General features: G+C 41.8%; 1 protein-coding gene across 3 annotated transcripts; it reads right to left on the bottom strand.

Annotated features, from left to right (window-relative positions):
- Positions 1 to 558: 558 nt before the first annotated feature.
- Positions 559 to 21,585, bottom strand: LOC106613457 (lens fiber membrane intrinsic protein). 3 transcript variants are annotated; one of them, XM_045687286.1, is made up of 5 exons: positions 21,429 to 21,585; positions 8,363 to 8,585; positions 4,566 to 4,706; positions 4,192 to 4,326; positions 559 to 772 (listed from the first exon to the last, which is right to left on the bottom strand). In XM_045687286.1, the coding sequence occupies exons 2-5, from the start codon at positions 8,538 to 8,540 to the stop codon at positions 708 to 710; spliced, it is 519 nt and encodes a 172-aa protein (XP_045543242.1). In that variant the 5' UTR covers positions 8,541 to 8,585; positions 21,429 to 21,585; the 3' UTR covers positions 559 to 707. The 3 variants fall into 3 exon arrangements, with proteins under 3 accessions (XP_045543242.1, XP_014071211.2, XP_045543243.1); XM_014215736.2 differs by lacking the exon at positions 21,429 to 21,585 and adding an exon at positions 9,879 to 9,992; XM_045687287.1 differs by lacking the exon at positions 21,429 to 21,585 and adding an exon at positions 9,154 to 9,695.
- Positions 21,586 to 22,213: the final 628 nt, after the last annotated feature.

Raw genomic sequence — 22,213 nt, 5'->3', positions numbered from 1 at the left:
CGTGGTCTGCCACTGCGAGAACAATCAGCTGTCCGCCCTGTCTTAGGCCTCTCACAGTACAGACAATGCAATTTATTGCCCTGGCAACATCTGCAGTCCTCATGCCTCCTTGCAGCATGCCTAAGGCACGTTCAAGCAGATGAGCAGGGACCCTGGGGATCTTTCTTTTGGTGTTTTTCAGAGTCCGTTGAAAGGCCTCTTTAGTGTCCTAAGTTTTCATAACTGTGTCCTTAATTGCCTACCGTCTGTAAGCTGTTAGTGTCTTAACGACCGTTCCACAGGTGCATGTTCATTAATTGTTTATGATTCATTGAACAAGCATGGGAAACAGTGTTAAAACCCTTTACAATGAAGATCTGTGAAGTTATTTGGATTTTTACAAATTATCTTTGAAAGACAGTGTCCTGGAAAAAGGGACTTTTTTTTTGTTTACATCACTTGAAACCATGCCCCAGGCTTAAGGATGTCACTCTGTGACCTGGAAGGTGGCTTCATTGTCCATTTACCCAGAAAACAGATCAAAAGATATGTGTAAGCAATGAAGTAAAGAGACCAGGCCGCAGTCAAATATTCCTATTTATTCTGTTCAGTAGATTTTGCCAAATGACGAGTAGTTTCCTTTGTGGTCACATTGCTATCAATGGTAATGGTAAAGACTAAGGAGGTTGATCGTTTATTCTTTTGTGCAAGTAAAAGATCTGCTCCATTTAGCTTTCTTGAATGTTAGGTGGTTCTGAAATGTTCTTCTGGTAGGCACAGAGTTGGAACACACCTGAAAGATCAAGCAACAATGAAATGGATGAGTCACAACATTGAAAATATTCCAAGAGCCTGTGTTGTGAGGGACTTCTTTTAAAGTCTGAATTTGGACAGCCTGAAAAGCTAGTTGCAACCCAGCTAACCCGTGGGACCTAGACACAATATCTACAGCACTGTCCGTTGGTGGCAGAAGTTGGATCCATCCTAACCACAGAAGATGCAGTATGTACATTGAAGGATCGTGAGTGTTGCTAATCAATGGATTGTAACTGATCCTAACCCCACTACAACAGTACCACCAGATTGGTACTGTACCAGTCAAGTGTTTGGACACCTACTCATTCAAGTTTTTTGTAATAAAAAATTAAAACTTTTTTTACATTGAAGAAGCCATCAAAACTATGAAATGATGCACATGGAATCATGTAGTAACCAAAAAAGTGTTAAGCAATTCTTCAAAGTAGCCACCCTTTGCCTTGTTGACAGCTTTACACTCTTGGCATTCTCTCAATCAGCTTGTATATTGTAATGTAGCTGATCTTAAACACAAAGGGATAGTTTGAGATTAAAGTCCAATGAACTCATGGATACCATTTTTCTGGCTGCATGCAGTTTGAAGGTAGTTTCTGGAGCCACTGTTAACTAGCATTGGCGCAATGACTGGAAGTCTATAGGAGCAGCTACCGGAAGCTACCTTCAACATCCTTCAAACTGCATGCACTCTGGATAAGTAGAAAAAAGTGCTTACCCCCTAGAGTCTGTGTCTGTGGTTCTGAGAAATCCAATTTGCATAATAACAAAGATATCCCCATCAAAATCCAGCAGTTTAAGCTAGAGATATTTTTTGTTGTTGCATGGGCTGCGTCTCCATCCACTACATCCGCCGATGTCGCCCTCCACATCTGCGGTGAAATGGGGCAGAGCTAGAGCTGTGTTTGTCAGACCATGAGACATTCCGAAAATCGGTCTTCTCACAAACGTCTGAATGGTTTGGCCCACAAACTATTATGACCCCTATATGGAAAGATGAGACTTTCACAAACACGAGATTCTTCTAAGTCAGTACATCTGATCTGCAACATTGTCTGTAGCGTGAACCATTTGGGCTACACACTAACACGTACTTATCGATTGTTTTGCTCTAGGAAGAGGTAGACCGGTACCAGATTTAAAAAAAATAATAATGAATGGAAGAATATATGAAGATAGTTTTGTGCCTAAAATAAAAGGTTAAATGCATGTAAATTAAAAAAAGTTTCCTGATCTTTCTTATCTCTCAGATCTAGAACAAACTTCCTTTAAAATGTTTTTGGGGACTATCTGTTTATGCATGTACAAAGCTGTTATTCAATGCATTTCTCAGTAGTGTAAAGTTTACTTAAGTTGTTGTTTGGGGGTATTTGTACATTACTTTACCATTTTTATATTTTTGACAACTTTTACTCCCTGACACCCAAAAGTACTTGTTACATTTCGAATGCTTAGCAGGACATAAATAGTCCAATTCACGCACTTATCAAGAGAACATCCCTGGTCATCCCTACTGTGCCTCTGATCTTGCGGACTCACTAAACACATGATTTGTTCGTAAATTATGTCTGAGTGTTGGAGGGTGCCCCTGGCTATCCATAAAAAGTTAACAAGAAAATTGTGCAGTTTGGTTAATATAAAGAATGGGATGATTTATACTTGTTTTTTTTGCAATTACATTGACTTTTGATACTTAAGTATATTTAAAACAAATTACTTTTACTCAAGTATTTTACTGGGTGATTTTTACATTTACTTGAGTCATTTTCTGTTAAGGTCTCTTTACTTTTACTCAAGTATGACAATTGGGTACTTTTTCCACCACTGGTGTTTCTATGGGCAAATAAAATAAACAATTTGATAACTTAATTTGGGATAGGGGACAGTATTTTCACGTTCGGATGAAAAGCGTGCCCAGAGTAAACTGCCTGCTACTCGGGGCCCAGAGTCAAATATTTGCATATTATTAGTATATTTGGATAGAAAACACTCTGAAGTTTCTAAAACTGTTTGAATGATGTCTGTGAGTATAACAGAACTCATATGGCAGGCAAAAACCTGAGAAAAATCCAAGGTTTGTAGTTTTCAAGTGATTGCCTATCCAAACTAGTGTCTGTGGGGTCATTTTGCACCTCCTAAGGCTTCCACTAGATGTCAACAGTCTTTAGAACCTTGTTTCATGCTTCTACTGTTACTGGGGAGAGAATAAGAGCTGACTAAACAAGTGGACTGCCTGAGGCCAATGAGTTGTTTACTGCGTGGTCACGCAGGCGCGCCGTTCCTTCTTTTTCCTCTGTAATGAATACGCTATTGTCCGGTTGGAATATTATCGAATATTTCTGACATGTTTCTACGAACGGTAATGGAACTTTTTGACTTTTCGTCTCGGGTTTTGCGCTCGCGCATTTTGCCTTTGGATAGTGATCGGAACGCGCGAACAAAAGGAGGTATTTGGGCCTAAATATGTAGTTTATCGAACAAAATGAACATTTCTTCTGGGAGTGCATTCCGACAAAGATCAGCAAAGGTAAGTGAAGATTTATAATACTATTTCTGAGTTTTGTTGACTCCAGAACTTGGCGGGTAACTGTATAGCTTGCTTTGATGGCTGAGCTCTGTACTCAGAATATTGAACAATGTGCTTTCGCCATAAAGCTGTTTTGAAATCTGACACAGCGGTTGCATTAAGGAGAAGTGTATCTATAATTCTTTCAATAACTGTTGTAAATTTGATCAACGTTTATGATGAGTATTTTTGTAAATTGATGTGCTCATTCACCGAAAGTTTTGGAGGCAATACATTTTCTGAACATCACGCGCCAATGTAAATGGGGTTTTTGGATATAAATATGAACTTTATCGAACAAAACATACATGTATTGTGTAACATTGAGTCCTGGGAGTGTCATCTGATGAAGATCGTCAAAGGTTAGTGATTAATTTTAGCAGAATTTCTTGTTTTTGTGATGCCTCTCCTTGCTTGGAAAATGGCTGTTTTTTCTTGTCAAGGTGATGTCCTAACAATCTTATGTTATGCTTTCGCCGTAAAGCCTTTTTGAAATCGGACAATGTGGTTGGATTAACGAGAAGTTTCTTTAAAATGGTGTAAAATAGTTGATTGTTTGAGAAATTTGAATTATGAGATTTTTGTTGTTTTGTATTTCGCGCCCTGCTATTCCATTGGCTGTTGGTGAGGGGTCCCGCTGGTGGAACGGGGTTCCGCTAGCGGAACGTCTGTCCTCAACAGGGGTCCTAAAATCAAATAGCTAAATGATTCTTGGTATGACCAACTTAAAACAATCCCATGTTAGCCCCCCACCCCGCTTAGACTCTAGAGGGTTTTAATTGACAAAATCTCAAACTATCGCTTTAAAGACCAAAGGGTTTATTAGAGGAGTTTACCAGCAACGAAAGTTAAGATGATGGCCACCCAACCTAAGATGTAGGACCAGGAGAAGCGCCAATCAAGGAAGCGCTTGCCAAAAAAGTTGACAGTCACACCAGTGTAGATGGCCAGAGCTAACAGAGCAAGAAAACCTGAGGGATGAAAGAACATGTGATGGGGCAAAAGAGAAACATGTTGATGTGGCCAAGACAGTTTTTTTTAAATAATGGTGATGTTTGTTCAAGTCTATACAATTCTACAAAATGTAATTCCTGATTTATTTTATTTTTATATATATATATATTTATTCTTATTATTCTTATTATTCTTATTATTATTCTTCTTCTTCTTATTTTTTTTTTTATTGCTTTATGATGTTACTGGTGTTTACCTGACAGGAGCAGAGCGATGCCCCCCATCCGGACCCTCCTGCTCTTGGTGCCATTGGCGAATGCACTCAGGCCCAGCACCACGCCAGCGAAGCAGCTCAGCACGGCCAGCAGCATGAAGGCCCTCGTCGCATCCCAGAAGGCTGTGCAGAGAGGACAATGTCATATACAGTGCATTCGGAAAGTATTCAGACCCCTTGACTTTCCACATTTTGTTACATTACAGCCTTATTCTAAAATAGATTCAATTAATTATTTTCCTCATCCATCTACACACAATACCCCATAATGACAAAGCGAAAACAGGTTTATATTTTTAAGCAAAAACTAAAATATATATATATATTTTGTAGACATTTGAGTCATTTAGCAGACGCTCTTATCCAGAGCGACTTACAGTAGTGAATGCATACATTTCATACAATGTCTTTTTTTTTTTTTTGGTACTGGCCCCCCGTGGGAATCAAACCCACAACCCTGGCATTGCAAACACCGTGCTCTACCAACTGAGCCACAGGGAAGACGGCACATGTCATGTCACCTCATCAGTCATTTTGCTATTGAAGGCCATGTAATGTAACATCAATCTTCTTTTTTCTTCCCTAGACACGATCCAGCCTGACAGTCAGGGAGCCAAGAGGACCTGAGGTTCCGATGGGAAGGGTGGTGATACCTCTGTAAGGTGAAACGCAGTAACACATTCCTCAGACACCCACCCAATGAAGGGCTAGTGTTCCTATGTGTACAGAGGCGATAGGGATGTGCAAATATCGTATTGTGCTTTTCTTCACAAACCAATAACAAAGCGTCTTATTATGGAATTACTGCTATGAGGTGGATCATTTATAGGCCAGATAGCACTATGCCCGCCAGATGGCCTCAGATGTTGCAGAAAATGACCGCCACAGGAGGAGGGCCCATGTCAACAGGTCATTCCAAAAGGGAGACATTTTTGATTTCAATTGACTTCACCTTTCTTTAACCAGATAGGCAAGTTGAGAACAAGTTGTCATTTACAAACTGCGACCTGGCCAAGATAAAGCAAAGCACTTCCACACATATAACAACACAGAGTTACACATGGAGTAAAACAAACACAATGTGAGCAAATGAGGTGAGATAAGGGAGGTAAAGGCAATAAATAGGCCATGGTGGCGAATTAAAACACTGGAATGGTAGATTTGACAGTACATGAAATACTGGGGTGCAAAGGAGCAAAATAAAAATATCAATACAGTAGGGGAAGAGGTAGTTGTTTGGCCTATTTATAAATGGCCTATGTACAGCTGCAGTGATCTGTGAGCTGCTGAGACAATATGATCAATCACTGCAGTTTTAATAACATCTCAAATCTGACTAGCTTTCATCTTACAACTTATTGTTGCCATAATTGTCTCTTACTTCTACTTACTGGCTGCCAGGCCTCGGTTTAGTACATCAAGGAACACAGGTTGCCTTTTAGGAGAAGGACTGACAAGCTTTCAACTAGGTGAGATACAGCTACTGTCATGAAGTCACTTTGTCATAGCAGGTTAGGAGAAATAGGTTAAGGTTAGGTAAAGGGTTAGGCTTACCCACTTACAAGTCACCACACAGAGAGCAGACTTGAAGCACAACTGCACTGTCTGGAAGAGCGCACCGGACAGTGCAGTTGTATATATTATATATATACACACCTTATTTACATAAGTATTCAGACCCTTTGCTATGAGACTTTAAATTGAGCTTCGGTGCGTCCTGTTTCCATTGATCATCCTTGAGCCGTTTCTACAACTTGGAGTCCACCTGTGGTAAATTCAATTGATTGTACATGATTTGGAAAGGCACACACCTGTTTATATAAGGTCCCACAGTTGTCAGAGCAAAAACCAAGCCATGAGGTCGAAGGAATTGTCTGTAGAGCTCCGAGACAGGATTGTCGACGCACAGATCTAGGGTATGGTACCAAAACATTTCTGCAGCATTGAAGGTCCCCAAGAACATAGTGGCCCCCATCATTCTTACATGGAAGAAGTTTGGAACCACCAAGACTCTTCCGAAAGGTGGCCGCCCGGCCAAACTGAGCAATCGGGGGAGAAGGACTTGGTCAGGGAGGTGAGCAAGAACCCGATGGTCACCGACAGAGCTCAATAGTTCCTCTGTGGAGATGGGAGAACCTTCCAGAAGGACAACCATCTCTGCAGCACTCCACCAATCAGGCCTTTATGGTAGAATAGCCAGACAGAAGCCACTCCTCAGTAAAAGGCACATGACTGCCCGCTTGCAGTTTGCCAAAAGGCACCTAAAGGACTCTCAGACCATGAGAAACAAGATTATCTGCTCTGATGAAACCGTCTGGAGGAAACCTGGCACCATCCCTACGGTAAAGCATGGTGGTGGCAGCAGCATGCTGTGGGGATGTTTTTCAGTGGCAGGGACTGGCAGACTAGTCAGGATCGAGGGAAATATAAACGGAGCAAAGTACAGAGAGATTGATGAAAACCTGCTCCAGAGCACTAAGGACCTCAGACTGGGGTGAAGGTTCACCTTCCAACAGGACAACGACCCCTAAGCACGCAGCCAAGACAATGCAGGAGTGGCTTTGGGACAAGTCTCAATGTCCTTGAGTGGCCCAGCCAGAGCCCGGACTTGAACCCAATCGAACATCTCTGGAGAAACCTGAAAATAGCTGTGCAGCGACGCTCCCCATCCAACCTGACAGAGCTTGACAGGACCTGAAGAGAAGAATGGGAGAAACTCCTCAAATACAGGTGTGCCAAGCTTGTAGCGTTATACCCAAGAAGACTCGAGGCTGTAATCGCTGCTAAAAGTGCTTCAACAAAGTAGTGAGTAAAGGGTCTGATTACTGTAAATGTGATATTTCACATTTTTTTTATACATTCGCAAAAATTTAAAAACTATTTTTGCTTTGTCATTATGGGGTATTGTGTGTAGATTGAGGGGGAAAACTATTTAATCCATTTTAGAATAAGGCTATAACGCAACAAAATGTGGAAAAAGCCAAGGGGTCTGAATACTTTAGTATATTAACACTGGTAAGAAATCTCATTTGTATCTCTCAAAAGTGTTTTATTTATAGGTTGGTATGTAGGCCAACATGTCTATTGTAGTTAAGTGTGATTCATAAAATCCAAATAGTTAACAGTTTTGTGTAACTATAATTTGACTCACCTTACAGTATCTCTATAGGCTATTCATAATCGTTATCGTTCAGGGTCAGTTTTAGTGGTTAGGCCAAAAACAGAGCCATATATTCTAAATATATGGCTCTTGATCACAAGAGTTGAGGTTAAAGTGGTAGTTCACCAAAAATTCAAAATAACTTGTAGGTTCCTTACCTTGAAAGTAGTTTATGGGCCAAGAAAAATCATGTATATTTAAGCAATAAGGCCCGAGGAGGTGTGGCATATGGCCAATATACCACGGCGAAGGACTGTTCGGGACTCAGCCGTGGTATATTGGCAATATACCACAAATTCCCGAGGTGCCTTATTGCTATTATAAACTGATTTCCAACATAATTAGAGCAGTAAAAATAAATGTTTTGTCATACCCGTGGTATACGGTCTCATATTCCACGGCTGTCAACCAAACAGCATTCAGGGCTCAAAACCACCCAGCTTATAAATAACCATAGCCACTATCTGCCTTAGCCACATTAGCATTGACAACAAAAAAGCACTGAGAATCAATGGACCCCAGGTAGCATGCTCTTATTTGCATGCCAAAATCCCCTCAAAGTAAGAAAAATTCAGAGTGGATCCTAAATGATTAGTTAAAGGTAGATTGTACTACTCACCCACAGTGATGGTGTGGGCATGGCACTTGTGATTGATGCAAAACCTCCAGAGGCCCTGGTTGGCCGAGGCGCCTGAGTAGCGGTACTGCATCCAGAAGTCGGTCGCCGTGGAGACTATGAGGAGCACGAGGGCGGCCAGACCACAGAGTGTGCCCCCTCCTGCTAAAGTGTACAGCATCAAGGAGAAGCCTGGGATAGCACAGTCCTCCTAAATGCACCGCAACTGTTTTGAGGTAAAAAAAAAAGGAGATTTGAAAGAGTTCATCACTATGTATCACTCTAACCATATACAAGCTTGAACAAAATCATCTCGAAGTGGAGGATAACATTTTGTTACTTTTAAAAAGTGTACCATGTGTTGAGTTTTTACCGCCTGTTTGTAGAACAGATCAGAAGGAAAGGAACCATGCTTCAAACTTATGGCATACTTTGGATAGAAGACTGGGTGAGGAAGTCACACAAAAAAATGTTGGGGGGGGGACACATGGGTGGACATGTGTTGGGGTGAACATTACAACGGTGGCAATGCAAACAGCCTTGAGCTCAATTTTATGAAATGCATCTTTACTTGGGTCTTATCTGACGTACTTTCATAGGCGAAAGCAGTTTAGTCTAATCTGTGATTAGGCTTGAAAGAAGAACTGAAGGAAGGATGCATTTTTGAAGTTCAAGCAGGGCCTTCATTTGTTAGTCAACACTAACACCTTTAGGCTTTAGAGCGGATACATCAAGTTTTAATGGCATGTGGTCGTGACACCTATAAGCACACCAACAACTGCACTTCTACTCACCATGCAAAGCGTCTTTGCAAAAAAGATTGCTCAAGTTGAAACTCCATTTCTAATCCATTAAAATGTCATTTCAACATTTTTGAATGCATATTTCCATCTATCTGATCAAGAGCCACCAAGAACAAAAGCAAACACTTGCAAATTTTGCCAAACCAAACAAAGCACTTAACCAAAATGACTGCATGTCAATCAGAGCGCTGAACAGGCTGATTTCAAACCATTGTTTCCAACTAATTCCCCCAGCGCATCACAACTAATCTTCTAATGCTGAGCAATAGATCTGTCAGCATGTTGCTCTGTGACCAGCGTGATGGGGTACCAAATACCCTTTTCAAACTACTGAGCCGAACCAAACCATCCACCATATGCTGCTGGAACCCTGCCGGAAGGGCAATGTGAAAAGATATGGTGTGAAGAAATATCCAAGCTGTTCGGGGCAGCACGATGGTGAAAAAAAGGGTACAATATTCCATAGTTGCCATTTCAATTCCCGCAGCAGCCTCAATTCATCCGAAGACCAAAAGCTAAATCAAATGTTAACTGGCCCATTTATAGTCTAAATTATATTTGTTCTTTTGATTTAAATAACAGGAATGGGCCCCAAACCAAAGATATAAAGTGAGTTGTCTCCAAAGAGCAGTTCCCTCATATTCTTTTAGCTATAATGTGTTTTTGTATATAGTCCATTTATATCCATGTAAAAAAATAGGAATGTTTGCAGATACCTGTTGGTTGCTGTCTCTGTGCTGGGTGGTTTGCTGTCTGCGTGAGTCTATCCTTTTTAAACCCTCTACCCATGGCCCTCATTGTCTGCCTGTACAATAGAGGGAATGATCGAGTGCAACGTGATGATGGTAATCCCTCTCTCTCGTTCACTCCCTCCCTCTCCATCCCTCTATCGCGCACCATTACCCCTTTGCCTCCACTCTCTCCCTCTAACCTGTACACTTGCTTGCTCTCTCCATCAGACAGTCTCCATCTGTATTTCTTACACCTTCACTCATGGCCTCTTCCTCGTTACCTCTTCTGCCTTCCTCTTAGAAAGTAGCTGATTAGCCCTGGCAGGCAGCACTTGGCATCGTGGGACTCTTTTGTGGATAGAGGGCCACAACACCCCCCGGATTCGGCCATGCCAGGGCTGGGTTCACCATGTTCATTACCGCCATGGTGGGTAGTGGGTACCACCCAGGGTCAGCGTGTCATGCTGTACAGTACATGGTCACTCACTGGTCCAGGGTTCAGCCCTATAGTAACACTGATTGATAGTTTCATATGGAATACTTTCATCTGGTGTGTTATAACAGGGCTGGATTGAACACCTACAAACTCTTCGGGGACCGGTTTTGGCTAACCCTGCACTAGTCAGTGGTAACCCTCTGGTCACTGTTGCCTAGTGTAGGTCTTGGAGGGCACAACTGCCCCAACAGACAATGCAGAGATTATCCCAGGTAGAATTTGAATTGGGTTTACGCCTGCCATGGTCCATGACCTGCAGTTCTATAGTAACGCTAGGATGCAGAGCAGTTCAGAGTATTGCAGATCTAAATGTAATGCATACAATGGACTAGATCATGTGGAGTAGAGTTGCGTACACCTTGTATTTCTATCTGCAGTGTTCTGAACATCAGGCCAAACTGAGTAAGGCAGGGATTAAATCCGCTCACTAGTAACAGGAAATGCGGCTTTAAATAAAGGCAATGTCCAGTTGAGCCGAAATATGCAGCGTTAACTGTGAACGCGATCTCCGCGTATGCGGGAACATTGCCTTTAATGCCTTTAAGACCGCAGTGTCTGTGGTTGTATTGAATCCCGGCCTAATCATTGAACTGAGGAACACTTTTGTAGAGGGTACTATATTTCTACATGGAGCATGGCTAATAATATAGTATATTCTAAGAGTGAGATCAGAACATGCTGTCCATCCAGGGGCGCTGCACTGCTGCTTTTTTTGAATATATAGTTTATTTATTAAGCTTTTTAACAGCCATAAAACTCTTGAACAGTTAATCAAATGGCTACCTGTACTATTTGCATTGTCCCCAACCCACCCCCCATTTTTACGTTGCTGCTACTCTGTTTATTATCCATACATAGTCACTTTACCTCCACCTACATGTACATATCACCTCGACTAACCGGTGCCCCCGCACATTGACTCTACCGGAACCTCCTGTGTATAGCCTCACTACTGTTATTTTATTGTTGCTCCATAATTGTTTGTTTTTTCTTCTTCTTAACTGTATTGTTGTTTAAGGGCTTGTAAGTAAGCATTTCACTGTAAGGTCTACGACCTGTTGTATTCGGCGCATGTGACAAATGACATTTGATTTGATTTAGTGGACTCAATGCGCAACCTATTCTGGTCCCACATTGAAGCACAAAGGGCTCTGAGAGGAGGCTGTTAACACAGAGGCAGAAGGGGAATCCTATAAAGTCTTAATCCATTAAATAAAATGATTACAAAATCCAAATATGTTTATCTACATCAAATATTCCCATTCAACACCATCAAAAGCCTTTTTGGCATTGAGAGACAGATCAATACTTGGAGAAGTAGTCCTGCGTAGGCTACTGTAAATTGACTAGTCGTCTAAGGTTGTCGATACTAAATCTTTGTGGTATGAACCCAGACTGGTCCGGGTTAATGATAATACCCACTACCTTAGACAATCTACTAGAAAGTACTTTAGCCAGCACCTTTTCATCAGAGGGGAGGAGAGAAATTGGGTATAGTTGCCTGGAGCCAGAGGTTCTTTCCTGGTCTTGTGAATTTAAAGCAATAATGACTAAGTGCATTGAGGGAGGAAGTGTTGAAGACATGTAGGAGTCTTTGAACACTTCTAGTAAGATCTCCTGTAACTCAATGGGTTGTTCTAGCATTGCTTTGTCCTTTTCTGATAACTGAAGTAGTTTTAAGTTTGTCAAAAAGCGTTCCGGCTTTTGCTTGTCGAGCTTCCCTTGAAAGGAATATGAATTTGCGTAGAACGACCAAAATTCCTTATTGATTTCTGTTGTGTACTGAAGCACCTGTTTGATTTTAATTGCTGCTACGAGGTTCCTAGAACGATGCAGTTTCATTCTATACTGAACAAAAATATAAATGCAACATTCAACAATTTCAAAGATTCAATTGAAATAAATTCATTAGGCTCTAATCTATGGATTTAACATAACTGGGAATACAGATATGCATCTGTTGGTCACAGATACTTTTGTATATATAATGTATGTGGACACTTCAAATGAATGGATTTGGCTATTTAAGCCCCACCCATTGCTGACAGGTATATAAAATTGAGCACACAGCCATGCAATCTCCATAGACAAACATTGGCAGTGGAATGGCCTTACTGAAGAGCTCAGTGACTTTCAACGTGGCACCATCATAGGATGCCAACTTTCCAACAAGTTAGTTTGTCAAATTTCTGCCCTGCTAGAGCTGCTCCGGTCAACTGTAAGTGCTGGTATTGTAAAGTGAAAATATCTAGGGGCAACAACGGTTCAGCCTCAAAGCGGTCCCGTTTGAGTGCTGAAGCGCGTAAAAATTGTCTGTCTTCAGTTGCAACACTCACTACCGAGTTCCAAACTGCCTCTGGAAGCAACGTCAGCACAAGAACTGTTCGTCGAGAGCTTCATGAAATGGGTTTCCAAGGCCGAGCAGCCGCACACAAGCCTAAGATCACAATGCGCAATGTCAAGCGTCAGCTGGAGTGGTGTAAAGCTCACCGCCATTGGACTCTGGAGCAGTGGAAACATGTTCTCTGGAGTAATGAATCACGCTTCACCATCTGGCAGTCCGACGGACGAATCTTGGTTTGGCGGATACCAGGAGAACGCTACCTGCCCGAATGCATAGTGCCAGCTGTAACATTTGGTGGAGGAGGAATAATGGTCTGGGGCTGTTTTTCATTGTTCGGGTCCCTTAGTTCCAATGAAGGGAAATCTGAATGCTACAGCATACAATGACATTCTAGACGGTTCTGTGCTTCCAACTTTGTGGTAACAGTTTTTGGGAAGGCCCTTTCCTGTCTCAGCATGACAATGTCCCCGTGCACAAAGCGAGGTACATACAGAAATGGTTTGTTGAGATCGGTGTGGAAGTACTTGACAGGCCTGCACAGAGCCCTGACCTCAACCCCATCGAACGCCTTTGGGATGAATTGGAACGCCGACTGTGAGCCAGGCCTAATCGCCCAACATCAGTGCCTGACCTCACTAATGCTCTTGCGGCTGAATGGAAGCAAGTCCCCGCAGCAATGTTCCAACATCTAGTAGAAAGCCTTCCCAGAAGAGTGGAGGCTGTTATAGAAGCAAAGGGGGGACCAATTCCATATCAATGCCCATAATTTGAGATGTTTTACAATCAGATGTCCGCATACTTTTGGTCATGTAGTGTACCTTAAAAAAAAGTAGGGGCGTGGATCGGAAAACCAGTCAGTATTTGGTGTGACTACCATTTGCCTCATGCAGCGCGACACATCTCCTTAGCATAAAGTTTGTCAGAATGTTCATTGTGGCCTGTGGAATGTTGTCCCAATCCTCTTCAATAGCTGTGCGAAGTTGATGGAAATTGGCGGGAACTGGAACATGCTGTCGTACACGTTGATCCAGAGCATCCCAAACCGGCTCAATGGGTGACATGACTGGTGTGTATGCAGGCCATGGAAGTACTGGGGCATTTAACTTCCAGGAATTGTGTATAGATCCCTGTGACGTGGGGCCATGCATTATCTTGCTGAAACATGAGTGGCCTTTAGTCCCCAGCACAAGGTTCATGTGTGTAATGACCCTACTTTTTAAATCAGCTTCTTGATATGCCACACCTGTCAGGTGGATGGATTATCTTGGCAAAGGAGAAAGGCTCACTAACAGGGATGTAAACAAATGGGTGCACAACATTTGAGAGAAATAAGCTTTTTGTGCGTATGGACAATTTCGGGGATCTTTTATTTCAGCTCATGAAACATGGGACCAACAGTTTACATGTTGAGTTTATATTTTTGTTCAGTGTATATGCACTGTGGCTTGACCATCTGCTCCTCTCAACTGTATATGTGATGTGTGCTATCGGGGGCTGAGAAATGAGCAGAAGACACATTTCTGTTTCTCACTAATGGACAATACATTTGTATTGTATTGATATGTGAAACACTGGTGTGTGTGTGTGAGATGAGTCAGTCTATTCATGATGACATGAAGATCAGTGGAACTAAGGTGGATGAGTGACACAAACTGTCACGAGGGCTCATGGTTTCTGTTGATACAAGACACTGCGACATGCACTTTTTTCTAACTTTCTGCTAACCAAGCAAGCTTTGTCATCAGTCACTAATCAGTAGCTTGAGCTGGAGTTCATTGCCCCATTTATACCTGGTCCTAACATGTGTCCTGGGCCCGTATCCACAAATAATCTCAGAGTAGGAGTGCTGCTCTAGGATCAGTTTAGCCTTCTAGATCATAATGAATAAGGTTATATGAACAGTTCCTAGATCAGCACTCCTTATCTGACACACTTTGTGGATACGGGCCCAGATCTTGTCCACATTCTGATTGTGCCTTCATTTTTAGACTGGTATATGTAGAATAACTGATTATGATCAGTAGTCGGAATGTGTTATATCTACATATCTTACAATTGTAAACATATCTGGATTATCCAAACATTTCAATCGTCCCTCAAATCATTGACAGGTGGCACCATTGAACTGAGGCATCAATATAATTTTGGGGGAAATGGAGGTGTTTGATGCATGGGAATTATAATAATGGTAGGATAATAAACATTAAGACATTGACCTAATGATAAAACAGGTGCATTTGCCATTGGTAAGGAGCAGCATATAACCTAATGTTTATTTTGCTTGTATTAATAATCGTATTCCAGTACATCTCTCCTTTTCTGACTGGTTTATTCCCGCTACTAGACAACAAATATTACCATTCAGCCATTAAATAGTCAAGTATTCCCTGAATGTAAATAGACGGTAGCCTATTTAAAATATTTGACAGTATGGGTAGACTACAGTATTGCTGAGCACTACATCATAGCCTATACCAAGGCAGGAGATTGTGTTTCTATCTATTGATAAACAAAATTTTGAACAACAATTAGTCTTTTCATAGATGTGTGGGATGCAGCATTTAGGCCTTTTAAATAGTTCGAAAGCAGTGGTGTAAAGTACTTAAGTAGTACTTTAAAGTATGTTTTACTTAAGTTGTTTTTTGGGGTATCTTTACTGTCTTTTACTTCATTGCATTCCTAAAGAAAATTACCCCAGCAAAGGTGAGGAATTTATTCAGCAACGATCATGGCAATGTAATAAATCAGGGGCGCAATTTTCAAATAAAGCAATTTTGTCCCCCCCAGTTTAATCATTGGAATGTGATACAAAACAAGGCAACGGTGTGCTTTAGGATCATGCGGATGCGGTTGGTTTGGCTGTTTGAGTGTTTATCCGACTGGATAAAAAAAATATATATAATAATATTATGCCCCCCCCCCCTTCTAAAACAAAAGTTGCGCCCCTGAAATAAATAATAGGATATTGATGCCTATTTCTTATTATTTTAGCATTCAAAGATAAAATAAATTGCTTTTCCCTCTTTTCACTAACAGCAAATGATTGCATCTTATTATATTTAGTTACCTATATATTTAGTTTCCAGTGCGTCCTCCGAAACACAACCCAGCCAAGCCGCACTGCTTCTTGACACAATGCCCGCTTAACCCGGAAGCCACTCACACCAATGTGTCGGAGGAAACACCGTACACCTGGTGACCGTGTCAGCATGCACTGCACCCGGCACACCACAGGAGTCGCTAGTGCGCGATGGGACAAGAACATCCCTGCTGGCCAAACCTATCATAAAACTGTGCACATGTGAACGATCATTATAACGGAAATCATTCATATTTTATGGTATCAATATCATCCTTATTTACTGTATACTTTGGATGTATTGGAATTAGGCCGGGGCAGTTTCTAGCTTTAATAGTGCAGATATATTCAATCAATGTAATTGTCTGCATCATTTCCAATCCTCCATATGTTTGTAAATATACAGTACCAATCAAAAGTGTTGACACACCTACTCATTCAAGGGTTTCTTTATTTGTACTATTTTCTACATTGTAGAAAAATAACGAACACATCAAAACTATGAAATAACACATGTGGAATCATGTTGTAACCAAAAAAGAGTTAAACAAATAAATATTTTTCAAAGTAGCCACCCTTTGCCTTGACAGCTTTGCATTCTCTCAACCAGCTTCATGAGCAGTGGTGTAAAGTACATAAGTAAAAATACTTTAAAATACTACTTAAGTATTTTTTTTCAGGGTATCTCTACTTAACTTTTAATATTTTTGGCAACTTTTACTTCATTACATTCTGAAAAGAAATGATGTACTTTATTCTCCATACATTTTCCCTGACCCCCAAAAGAACTCGTTCCATTTTGACAGGAAAATTGTCGTTATCACACACTTATCAAGAGAACATCCCTGGTCATCCCTACTGTGCATCTGATCTGGGAGACTCACTAAACACATGGTTTGTTTGTAAATTATGTCTGAGTGTTGGAGTGTGCCCCTGGCTATCTGTCAATAAAAAAATAAAAACATGTTTTAAATTGTGCTGTCTGGTTTGCTTATTATAAGCAATTTGTAATTATTTATACTTTTGATACTTAGTACATTTTAGCAATTCCATTTACTTTTTATACTTAAGTATTTTTAAAACACAATACTTTCAGACTTTTACTCAAGTACTATTTTACAGGGTGACTTTTACTTGAGTCATTTTCTATTAAGGTAACTTTACTTTTACTCAAGTATGACAATTTAGTACTTTTTCCACCACTGTTCATGAGGTAGTCACCTGGAATGCATTTCAATTAACAGGTGTGCCTTGTTAAAAGTTAATTTGTGGAATTTCATTACTTCTTAATGCATTTGAGACAATCGGTTGTGTTGTGACAAGGTAGGTATACAGAAGATAGCCCTATTTGATAGACCAAGTCCATATTATGGCAAGAACAGCTCAAATAAGGAAAAATAAATTACTTTAAGACATGAAGGTCAGTCAATTCAGAAAATTTCAAGAACTTTTAAAGTTTCTTCAAGTGCAGACGCAAAAACCATCAAGCGCTATGACGAAACTGGCTCTCATGAGGACCGCCACAGGAATGGAATACCCAGAGTTACCTATGCTGCAGAGGATAAGTTCATTAGTTACCAGCCTAAGAAATTGGCAATTAACTGCACCTCAGATTGCAGCCCAAATAAATGCTTCACAGAGTTCAAGTAACAGACATCTCACAATCAACTGTTCAGAGGAGATTGCGTGAATCAGGCCTCCATAGTCAAATTGCTGCAAAGAAACCACTACTGAAGGACACCAATAAGAAGAGACTTGCTTGGGCCAAGAAACACGAGCAATGGACATTAGGCCGACCGTGGAAATCTGTCCTTGGTCTGATGAGTCCAAATTTGAGATTTTTGGTTGCAACCGCGGTGTCTTTGTGAGACAGAGTAGGTGAACGGATCTCCGCATGTGTGGTTCCCACCATGAAGCATGGAGGAGGAGGTGTGATGGTGCTTTGCTGGTGACAATGTCTGTGATTTATTTTGAATTCAAGGCACAGTTAACCAGCATGGCTACCACAGCATTCTGCACCATCCCATCTGGTTTGCGCTTAGTCCCACTATCATTTGTTTATATATATACAAAAATTAATTGTGTGTATATATATATATATATATATATATATATATATATATTGTGTGTGTGTGTATATATACAGTTGAAGTCAGAAGTTTACATACACTTAGGTTGGAGTCATTAAAACTCATTTTTCAACCACTCCACAAATTTCTTGTGAACAAACTATAGTTTTGGCAAGTCAGTTAGGACATCTACTTTGTGCATAACACAAGTCAGTCATTTTTCCAACAATTGTTTACAAACAGATTATTTCACTTACAATTCACTGTATCATAATTTCAGAAGTTTACATACACTATGTTGACTGTGCCTCTAAACAGCTTGGAAAATTCCAGAAAATGATGTCATGGCTTTAGAAGCTTCTGATAGGCTAATTGACATCATTTGAGTCAATTGGAGGTGTAACTGTGGATGAATATCAAGGCCTACCTTCAAACGCAGTACCTCTTTGCTTGACATCATGGGAAAATCAAAATAAATCAGCCAAGACCTCAGAAACAAAATTGTAGACCTCCACAAGTCTGGTTCATCCTTGCGAGCAATTTCCAAATGCCGGAAGGTGCCACGTTCATCTGTACAAACAATAGTACGCAACTATAAACACCATGGGACCACGCAGCCGTCATACCGCTCAGGAAGGAGATGCATTCTGTCTCCTAGAGATTAACGTACTTTGGTGCGAAAAGTGCAAATCAATCCCAGAACAGCAGCAAAGGACCCTGTGAAGATGCTGGAGGAAACAGGTACAAAACATTCACTGATGTGAGCGCTACTACCATTACTTCTTCAGCTCTAATCGCTCCTCCGACTCTTCTCAATGCCTCCAGGTAGGAGACACACTGGAGAGCCCTTACTCTTGCCACCTCTGTCTCCTTCACCCTAACAGGGCAATCTGTGAATTCAGGCGCATGTTCGCCACTACAATTGCAACATCTAACCTCCACTGGCATTCGATACTCTTCCCGTCTGCATACACTTGACACATGTGCATATCGCCCCGTAACACTCACTTCTGTCATCATGAAGTGCTTTGAGAGGCTAGTTAAGGATCATATCACCTCTACTTTACCTGACACCCTAGACCCACTTCAATTTGCTTACCACCCCAATAGATCCACAGACGATGCAATCGCTAATCGCACTGCTCTATCCCATCTGGACAAGAGGAATACCTATGTAAGAATGCTGTTCATTAACTACAGCTCAGCCTTATCATTAAGCTTGGGGCCCTGGGTCTGAACACCGCCCTGTGCAACTAGGTCCTGAACTTCCTGACGGGCCTCCCCCAGGTGGTGAAGGTCGGAAACAACACCTCCATTTTGCTGATCCTCAACACAGGGGGTCCACAAGGTTGCGTGCTCAGCACCCTCCTGTACTCCCTGTTCACCCATGACTGCGTAGCTGCGCACACCTCCAACTCAATCATCAAGTTTGCAGACGACATAACAGTAGTAGGCCTGATTACCAACAATGATGAGACAGCCTACAGGGAGGAGGTGAGAGCCAGGAAAATAACCTCTCTTTCAACATCAACAAAACAAAGACGCTGATCGTGGACTTCAGGAAACCGCAGAGGGAGGAACCCCCCCATCCACTTCGATGGGACCGCAGTGGAGAAGGTGGAAAGCTTCAAGTTCCTAGGCGTACACATCACTGACAATTTGAAATGGTCCACTCACACAGACAGTGTGGTGAAGAAGGCGTAACGGCGCCTCTTCAACCTCAGGAGGCTGAAGAAATTTTGCTTGGCCCCTAAGACCCTCAAAATTTTACAGATGCACAATTGAGAACATCCTGTCGGGCTGTATCACCGCCTGGTACGGCAACTGTCCGCAACCGCTGGTACGGTCTGCCCAACGCATCACCTTGAGATAGACTAAAAAAACAGCTTCTCTCACTCCCAACTTTGATGCCCAATGCCTGCCTTCCAGGACACCTACAGCACCCGATGTCACAGGAAGGCCAAAAAGATCAAAGATATCAACCACCCGAGCCATGGCCTGTTCACCCCGCTATCGTCCAGAAGGCGAGGTCAGTACAGTTGCATCAAAGCTGGGACTGAGAGACTGAAAAACAGCTTCTATCTCAAGGCCATCAGACTGTTAAATAGCCATCACTAGCACATTAGAGGCTGCTTCCCTATATACATAGACATGAAATCACTGGCCAGTTTAATAATGGAACACTAGTCACTTTAATAATGTTTACATACTGCTTTACTCATCTCATATGTATATACTGCATTCTATTCTACTGTATTCAGTCAATGCCACTCCAACATCGATCGTCTTAATATTTGTACATATCTTAATTCCATACTTTTAGATTTGTGTATTGTTGTGAATTGTTACATACTACTGCACTGTTGGAGCTAAGAACACAAGCATTTTGCTACACCTGCATTAACATCTGCTAAATATGTGTACATGACCAATAAAATTTGATTTGACATTTTTTGCATTTATGGCACTGAAGGGGTTTGAATGCTCTTACAGGGTATCTCATATAGCCCAACTTTACATGAGAAAGGAGAGACTCTTCATCAAAGAACAAAAAAGTATGGATGAAGTGAATTTCTTCATCACTCCATCTACCATAGGGGTCAGTTGACATGCACCAACCACTCCACCTACTTCCTCAGGTATTACATCTGCACGCACTTTATGTGCCACCCCCAGAGAGAACCTTGATTGGCTCTCTACTTTGAAGATCCATACACAAAACTTCCACTCATATCTTCTTGAGGCCCAATTATTCTGCTCTACGGACACAACAAAAATCGAAATAAGCCCACTTTCTGACCCTCACCGACGTCACTTCACCCAGTGCATCCATGACACTTATGGAGACTTCTCAGGTTATATTATTCTGAAATCCTCACTCCGACTAAAAACAAGTCTTGAACTTTCCTACAATGCCTTCACAAAAGTATTCACACCCCTTGACGTTTTACAAATTTTGTTGTGTTCCAGACTGAATTTATAATGAATTAAATTTAGATTTTGCGTCACTGGCCTACACACAATACCCCATAATGTGGAATTATGTTTATGTCTGCAGTCATTAAGTTGTGAACCATTCAGAGGTGTGGGGGTCAATGGGAAGGGAGGGGACAATTACGCATAGGGAAAAAAATAGAACAGAGATGCAGGAGTGGAGAATGCAGGCAGTAGAAGTGATGACAGAGTTACTATAAGTTATAATAAGGATGGACGGCACATTGTTAAAACAGTTGGCTATGTGCACCATTGCGCAAAAGGAAAGCACAGACCTCTAGAGAATTGAAATAGCCAGGCTAGCTTAGGCGGGGAAGGGCAGTATGCCTGGAGTTGGGACCTATATACCTAGGCTACAAGAACAAGATAACATTGAGGCCTATCTGTTTTCCATTCGAGAAGTCAGCAGTAAGAGAACTATGGGCCCTGGAGCAGTGGGCAGGGATGCTGGTCCCCTTTCTGTCCGAGCATGCGCAAGCTGCGTATTTCAGACCTAGATCTTGCAGAAGACTATAAGAAACTAAAACTCCATCCACATCGCTCCCTCTCTTACCCTCTTCTTCCTGGCCTTAGCCTCGGCCACTCGTTTAATGGGCCTGGCGTTGATCTCCTTCCATTTTGCCTTGTTCTCCTCCACCATCTCCTTGGTGACGGGGATGGGCTTATTCCTGTGTTTTTTTCTCGTCATCCACGAACCACTCAAGCACCTCGCACTGGTCCTCTGAACTAAAAAACCTGAAGACAGACACCGTCACACTTGAAAGCAGAAATAATACAAGGCATTGCTAAAAAAATTTGTATTGTTCATTCATATAGTGTGCCTGCAAGCGTCATTAGTGTATACACACAGACAGTAATCATCTAATCTTGCCTGTGAAAGGAGCCATCTACCAGGTCCCTCTTTCGCTTCTTGGATGCGGCAATCTGACAGCCCAGGGCCATAGCCTCTGAATTCATGACGCGAACACGCTTGCCTGGGGTAACACACACACACACACACACACACCAGTTAAAGCTTCAGAACAGATTAAATCTTGCCATTGGTCTAAACAGCTATCAGTCACTCTGTAAGGGCCTCCCCCTAGCCATGTTTTCTTTACTCACTGGTGCTCTCCACTGGCACCACCTGGAAGTCATCACTGTTGGCATCGCCTTGAATACCGCCGGACCCTTTAGCCTTCTACAACTGAGCGATGCTCCTGTAGACCACACGTTGTTTACACTTTTAGCTGATCTTCGCAAAGTGCATCATTTGGTCATAAGCCAAGTGACAATGTCTACCAGCATTACCCCCATTGGAATCTGTCAAATAATAGGTGGTGCCATCTAATATCCATC

This window comes from Salmo salar, chromosome ssa10 (assembly GCF_905237065.1).
Source record: "Salmo salar chromosome ssa10, Ssal_v3.1, whole genome shotgun sequence".
In the NCBI taxonomy this organism is placed as follows: domain Eukaryota; kingdom Metazoa; phylum Chordata; class Actinopteri; order Salmoniformes; family Salmonidae; genus Salmo; species Salmo salar.
Note: the sequence above shows the minus strand (reverse complement) of the source record. Positions and strands in the feature narration are given on the sequence as shown.